General features: G+C 34.6%; 1 protein-coding gene across 1 annotated transcript in view; it reads left to right on the forward strand.

Moving 5' to 3' along the window:
- LOC306852482 (HEAT repeat-containing protein 1-like) overlaps positions 1–4,968 on the forward strand; it is a 36,728-nt gene extending 31,760 nt beyond the window's left edge. Inside the window, 3 exon segments of the mRNA XM_079389356.1 lie at positions 2,806–2,964; positions 4,135–4,243; positions 4,418–4,968. Of these exon segments, the coding sequence (XP_079245482.1) occupies positions 2,806–2,964; positions 4,135–4,243; positions 4,418–4,506 (357 nt within the window). The 3' untranslated portion in view covers positions 4,507–4,968.
- The last annotated feature ends 3,376 nt before the right edge of the window (positions 4,969–8,344 follow it).

Raw genomic sequence — 8,344 nt, forward strand, 5'->3', positions numbered from 1 at the left:
CTTTGTTACTCAGTCATGAGCAAAGGATGTTCTGATTAATCTCAAGAACAACATTGACAGGACAATATTTGTTTAAATGGTTTTGCTGCAGTTATTAATATCACCAGTTAGTGTTGTAAGTGCACTGTTAAAGCTTCCTGTCCTCCTCTAATCTATTTGTCTTTCTTGATAGATAATTTTGGTCACCTTTTAGATTTGAGCTTGTGATCCTCGGCCACAACATCTTGAGGGAAGCATATAATATTGTCATTGTTTTTGCCATTGTCCTCAGGCTCTTTTTTTTATTTTAACTTTTTTTATTATTATTATTATTACTACTGTCTTATACAGCAGAGTTTATGTTATAATAGCGTAAAGCGCTGTTTGAGTTACCTTAACATGGAGGGTTTGGCGGAGCCTGAGCTGTTGTCTCTAAAGAGTTCCCTAACACAAACACTTAGTGTGTGGATTTGTTTTGGAGGGGTATTGTGCTCACCTTGTTCTTGCGGGTGTTAAAGGTGGGGTTATCATTTGTGTTTAACTACCAGACTTATTCTGACAGATGTCCATTTTAATTTTCATTTGATGTCATGTTGTGACGTTTATAGGTTTCATATACACTAGAGGTAGTGCTTTCACTGAATGCTGAAAAGCGTTTGACCGGGTGGAGTGGGGCTATCTTTTTGACACACTACAGAGGTTTGGATTTGGCTACAAGTTTATATCTTGGATCAAACTTTTATATGCATCTCCACTGGCTGCTATACGCACTAACAATAATATATCTGCTTACTTTGAGCTTCAACGCGGCACGAGATAGGGTTGTCCTTTGTCCCCACTTTTATTTGCAGTTGCAATGGAACCACTTGCTCTAGCTTTGAGACAAGGAGCTGACATCAAGGGTATTCAGCGGGCAGGATTGGAACATAAGAGCTTGCTGTATGCGGATGTTATGTTATAATTTGTTGAATCTACTTACAGAATTTGGCAAAATATCTGGCCAATTATCAGCCTCTCTCGTATCCAATTTGAAGCAAGAGCTTGAACGCTGGGACCACCTGTCTCTGTCAATGGGTGGAAGAATTAATGCGGTAAAGATGAATGTTCTGCCCAAGTTTTTGTATATTTTTCAGTGTCTTCCATTTTTTTTAACAAAATCTTTCTTCTTCAAACTAAATAATCAGATATCGGCCTTTATTTGGAACAAAAAAACACCAAGGATAAAAAGAAGTATACTGCAGAGGCCTCGTGCAAAGGGAGGGATGGCACTCCCAAACTTCATGTATTACTATTGGGCAGCCAACATAAGAGCATTGTTATACTGGATAAATAATGACACCTCTGCCCCTGTATGGTTAATTCTGGAGGGGGCTTCAGTTGGGCCCACCTCACTGACAGCCTTATTGTGTTGTAGACTGCCATTTTCACAGCCCATCTCTAGCTTGACTTCTAATCCGGTTGTTATACATTCAATTAAAATATGGAATCGGATTAGACAGTCCTTTTCCCTTAAAGGTCTATTGCAAGCTGTACCAATCATAAAAAATTACATGTTTGCCCCATCAATGATGGACAAAGCTTTTGATGCCTGGGCTAGAAAGGTTGTGATCTCACTGTCTGATCTTTATATGGATGGAAACTTTGCCTCCTTTGAACAGCTGGTACAGAAATATGACATACCCAAAGCGCCGTTCTATTGGTACTTGCAGCTCCGGAATTTTGTAGCATTGAATTCTAACGATTTTCCATCATGCCCTCCCATTTCATTAATAGACTCAATCTTTGACTGTAAATCAGTCAAAAACAGACTATAAGTAAGATTTACGAACTACTGAACATGTATGATTCAACACCCTTAGACCTACTTAAAAATAAATGGGAGACAGATTTAAATGAACCAATCTCAGAGGAAATTTGGCACAAAATAATACACAAGGATTTTTTTCATCATCTATATGCCTTAGACATGCTGTAATACAATTCAAAATTGTTCATCGTCTGCACTGGTCTAAGGTCAGACTTTCTAAGATTAAGGCTGACATAGACCCCATATGCGATCGATGTAGGCAGGCTCCCACCACTTTGCTGCACATGTTCTGGACATGTCCAAGGCTTTACATGTTCTGGATTAATTTTTTTGAGACCTTTTCTGGGATATTTGGAGAGGTAGTAGAACCATCCCCATTTCTTGCATTGTTTGGTGTGGCCCCTGAAAACACTCTTCTCAACACAAGAGAAATCAACATGTTGGCCTTTGGCTCTCTTTTGGCTAGGAGACTGATATTGTTCAAATGGAAGGACCCTATTCCACCGACACATAACCACTGGATAAGAGAAATCATGGGTCATCTTAAGTTGGAGAAAATCAGACATACAATCAGAGGGTCTTTTGGGACATTCTGTAATATCTGGCAGCCTTTTTTAACTTTTGTGGAGGAAATGGAAGCACACAATATAGCAATGTAAAAGAAAGGGAACTTTTATAGAACTAGGGAACTATTATATCTTTAATTCATGTATTTTATTTTTTCTTTATGGACGATTGATTATATATATTGTCTTATTATATATATTGTCTGTTTTTTTGGGAAGGGGGGTTAGTTACTTTTGTTTTTCTATGTCTGTATAATGTGAAAAATAAAAAAAACCTTGAACAAAAACATAAATAATGTTTGGTAACTTAGATTTTATTACCTTTTACATGTTTACACTATTTGACTTTTTTTTTTTATAGCTGTTAGATCAAAACTGTGCATTATATTAATGACATTGACAAGTTTTTCTTGTCAATGTGGCATCTAATCATGTTTTTTAATGTGTGTGAAGTTGGAGAACATGCTAGGAGGAGACGAGATCTACAAGACCCACATTACCAAGCATTTGGTACCCTGTATTGCCCAGTTTGCCATTGCCATGGGAGATGACTCACAGTGGAAAGTTCTCAATTATCAGATTCTTCTCAAGACACGACACAGGTCACCCAAGGTATGCAAATGCTAAATTAGAGGTATAAACATACAGAGATAGAGCTGAAGTGATGTATGTGGTACAATTTTAAAGGGCCCACAATTCAGTTCTGAAAATCTGTATATATATTTTTATTTTTGAATAGGAACAATACTAATGCCTACTTACAAAATCACAATTAGTCAAGAAGTCGTAATAGTTATGTATTAAAAACTGATTAAATTTGAAAGAATTGTAACAGAGTACAGATGAAATCCTGAGAAGGAACCTTGTTGATAAATCTTTTATGATGTTTAATTTAGGGGGTTAATCTGTGGGTGTGAAATTTGAGTATGTATATAGAGTTGCCGCATATTCACACTGTATTCAAAAGTGACAAATTTGGGACAGATTGCTGGTTATTCCTCATTTGTAAGTCGATTTGGATAAAGAACCTGCTAAATGAATAAATGTAAACAAGTGCTATACGTTTTGTATTGTGTACCTGTAAATGTATATGGAACCATATCGTGCATGAATTATCAGGGTGAATTGTGAATGAATTTTGTTGCGCCATCTTGAGGCTGTTGGTGAAATACCTGTGGCATCTTATCTCAGATTTAAAATGAACACTAGGCGAGTGCCCAATAAGAGTAAAATTTGGTGTTGCAGCAGAGTATACGAAACGATGATACTCGCCAACCAGGCAATCAATGGCCACATCTTTTAGAGTGAAGAGCTACATTGTGTCTATTTATATGCAATCATGATCCAGTTTTTTCCAGTACCAACCCTCTTCACAAATTTGTAATGAGAATAGTTCTTAAATCCACAAAGCAGAAGATTTGAGGTTTTACACCAATCTAAAAGCTCTAGTTTAACATTTAAAAGCAAAGAAATAAAGACAGGCATAAATATTAGTAGGCTATTGTAACTTTAATGTTGTTCTGTAAAATAAAATTATTATTATTATGTAGTGATATTGAAATTGAAAAAACATGTCTTTCCTTTTGCTTTTTCGTAGCTGATCATGTTTGATTATTTGAATATCCTGCATTATGAAGGATATTATGAGTTTGTGGGAATTATTAAAATTACTGCCTTTAATCTCTTAATTTAATTTCTAATATGTGGTTTGATTTGTCTTTGCGTAAATATATTGTGAATGCAGAAGAGAAAATAAATGATGATGTTTGCCTTTTTGTTCAGGTGCGTTTCTCTGCACTTGTCATGCTGCTGGAGTTGGCAAACAAGCTGAGGGAGAACTACATGGTTCTTCTGCCAGAGACAATCCCATTTCTGGCTGAGCTTATGGAGGGTAAGAACATTAAGCAAATGGGCACACGTTTTTGTAAATAAAGTACACTGTTTTACCTAATGTTATCTTTGTTGTTGCTTTGAGACTTGCTGCATTTTAAGAACACTTAGATCGGTTTCTTTAACAATCAAAAATATTCCAAAATTTAGAATTGAATTATTCTTTGTTTCACAGATGAATGTGAGGAAGTGGAGCAACAGGTGCAGAAGGTCATTCATGAAATGGAGACTATCCTTGGTGAACCACTGCAAAGCTACTTTTAATCCCACCTGGGACTGATTTCACACCATCACAGGCACTTCTTACACCCTTTAATTGTGCATTCATTATCCTTGTACAATATTTAGTGATGAACTGCTCTGCTGGAATGTGTCTGTCTGCCCACCAGTTAAACCTGCACACCTTATCACTGACTAACAGTGCAACATATCCTTTTTGTCCATGTATATGTAAATTTAAAAAGCCACAAATTTTGCCAGCCAAAATTCACTGGATGCCACATGCTTTACAGTACGGTTATATAAAAACGACACACATGATGTTTAAATGTGTCTATTTTTTTTAAAAAAGTAATGGTTTTATATTGAATTTTCTAATGTATACTGATGTACCTCTCTGGAATCTGAATATCATAAGATAAGTCTGGAAAATGTGCAATTGTGTTTGGTTGAGAAAAATTAAAAGGGTGTAATGCAACACTTTGTTTGCATTAACAATACAGTTTTAATAGTTTTTACTCTACTACTCTTTGAACAAGTTTGCGGCATACATGCAATATCTGTCATGTTAAATCTATTCAGATCTGAGCCCACTTGTGCCCTAAAGAGAGCAGAGAAGAAAATAAAACAAAGTATTTCGAATTGTGTAGAAGGATAGTGTTTATGCCTGTATAAAGGCCTTAAGAACTGCTAGATCTGCTTAACTTTTGACTATTTTTGAAGAAAACAAACAAACATAGGTATTCATTCTTCCATTCATTCTTTGCTATAGGAGAAAAAGTCTAAATTTTTTAAATAGATCCTCTCCTTAACATTATTAATTCATCAGTGTCATCAGAATATGTAAGCCTCTCATTATAAAAACATAACTTGAGCCTCGAGAATTAGTCAACTACAGGCCAGTCTCAAATGTCCATTGTCTTTTAAAAATACTACAAGGCAGAATCCTCACAACTGCATCTGCAAGGATTTACAGTCAGCATTAATACCTAATCACAGTAGTGCTCTCGTTACTGTACCAGAGTTAGTATTACTGGACCTCAGTGCTGCATTTGACACTATCAACCAAAAAATAATTTTGAATAGATTCAAAAATTATGTTGCCATTAGTGAAATTGCGTGACATAGTTTAAATTGCTTAATTGACCATTATCAGTTTGTAGCAGTAATTGAAGAGGTCTCGTATCAATCACAAGTTCAATATGGAGTACAAACATAATCCATATTGAACATATCAATCACAAGTTCAATATGGAGTACCTCAAGGCTCAGTACAAGGACCTTTGCTTTTTACCCTGTACATGCTACCCTTAAGAGATTAGAAAACATGCCATGCTAGTTTCATTGTTTTTCTGATGGTAGTCATCTCTGTAGTTTCCCATGGCCTGATGAAACAAAAACAAACAAACAAAGGTTTTAATTATTGGGCCAAAAATCTCCACACAATAACCTAGAATACTCTCTAACACTGCTCTGTCAAGTCTTCGTTGTCAGTTAGGTATCTGGGTATACTATTTGACAGCAATCTTTCATTTGAAAGCCACATCTCCAGCATTTGTAAACTGCATTTTTCCATCTTAAAAGTATGTCTAAATTGCAACACGTTCTCAATGTCAGATGCAGAAAAGTTAATTCATGCATTAATGGCCTCAAGGCTAGATTATTGTTGTACTTTACTGGGTGGTTGCCCTGCATGCTTAATAAACAAACTCCAGCTAGTATAAAATGCAGCAGCTAGAGTTCTCACTAGAACCAGAAAGTGTGACCATATTAGCCCAGTTCTGTTAACACATTTTTATGTTATTGACATGTCAAAATTCAGGCCAGTTGATAAAACCTACAATATCGAAATCGACTGTAGGCGGTATATCTTTTTCCTATTGAACACCCAAATCCAGTCTGTATCCAGATGAGATAGCGGACCTGCACCTATTGATGACCACAACAGCCCTGAATTTCAGTGGCGACCATGACAAGACAATCCCTAGAGACCGATCCCCTGTAAAGACCTCATTCACACAACAGCCATCTGCACAGATCCTGAATATTCTAAATGATACCAATCCACAATATGACTTGTGATGCAGCTTGGAATTAAACCAAACCATGTTGACTTGTTTGGCCAGAGGAGAACCACCGATTGAGTCTGGTTTCCCTCAGGCCCATACCCCCCCCCCCCCCCCCTTCAATTTCTGACCTTGCCACTGTCACCTCTGGCTTGATTAGCTGGGCGCACTTCCTATTCAGCAATATTATTAAATTAACTGTACTGACACTATTGGATGAGAACTGAACTGAGCTGGATGATGACATTACAAGTCTGCTTTACAGCTGAATGTATCTCATTTCATAAACTGATGATCTTACACAGTTTTTGAACAGAACTGAATCAACAATGAACAATTGCCCTCTGTTTGCATCAAATCAATTTTTCCTTTTTATCCTTGTAAAGCTGATTTGAAACTATGTGTATTGTTAAAGTGCTTTATAAATAAAGGTGACTCAACTTCACATGCACTTCACTTCACACGTACTTAATTATTGAAAGTAAAAGTACAAGTAAATGCAAAATGGAAAAGAAGCAAATAAATATATATATATATAAAAAAATATTCATACAGCTTTATAGCAAGATTGTGTTCAGTTTTAACTCTTTCTTCCATTTTGTATTTTTGGGTAAGAATAGGAAGCACTTCATCCAGCACTTGGTGTCTTTCATTCCAACATAAGAAAACATTTCTGGAATCTGCATCTGAAATAGCATTAAGATGTATTTATTTACACAGTTTAATGTATCTCAGAGGGGACATGGATGCATTTAAACTGCAGTTACAGATCCATAAATAACTTACACAGTTTTTGAACAGAACTGAATCAACAATGAACAATTGCCCTCTGTTTGCATCAAATCAATTTTTCCTTTTTATCCTTGTAAAGCTGATTTGAAACTATGTGTATTGTTAAAGTGCTTTATAAATAAAGGTGACTCAACTTCATATGCAATGGGGTTACTGTACAGTGTACTTGTAAGTGTAATTGTTCAACCAAGTATTGAGTAAATAAACTTAATAATTGTTCAAATTTAACAATTAAAAAAAAAAAATGGGTATATATATATTATATTAGTGCTGTCAAACGATAAATCGCATCCAAAATAAACGTTTTGGCTTACATAATATGTGTGCTGTGTATATTTATTATGAAAATATAAATAGAAACACATGCATTCATATATTTAAGAAAAAAAACATTTTATATATATTAAATATATTTATATATAATTAAAACATAAGAATATAAACATATAAATGTATTTACATATAAATATTTTCAAAGTATATTATATACTGTGTGTATATATATATATATATATATATATACATAAACACAGTACACATACATATATTATGTAAACAAAAACTTTTATTTTGGATGCGATTAATCGTTTGACAGCACTAATATATATGTTTTGTCACTTTTAAAAACCTTAAACTTGTTTTAATTTCAGCTTGTTGCCAAGACCTTTCTCATTTTATTTTTTTACACGTACTAAAATAACACAAAAATAAACTAATTAAATTAAATTAAATAAAACACTGCCAAAACAGACAACTGAATAACTAAATATAAATAAATGTTACTAAAATTAAAATAAAAACAGATAATATAAAAATAATTCATACAGTACCTATCTAAATATAAATATTAAAGAATAAGAAAATGGCGAATTAAAGACCTGATCCTTTCTAGAAGTTTATATTTTCAAATGCGTTTTTTATGTTAATAAACCATTTCGTATGTAAATTAGGCGATGGCGTCATCTAAAATCAGTTCTTCCCCGTTCTCTTTTCTCTAACAAAACAGAAAAGAAAACCCAGGTAAA

This window comes from Barbus barbus, assembly GCF_936440315.1.
Source record: "Barbus barbus genome assembly, chromosome: 32".
Lineage (NCBI taxonomy): Eukaryota > Metazoa > Chordata > Actinopteri > Cypriniformes > Cyprinidae > Barbus > Barbus barbus.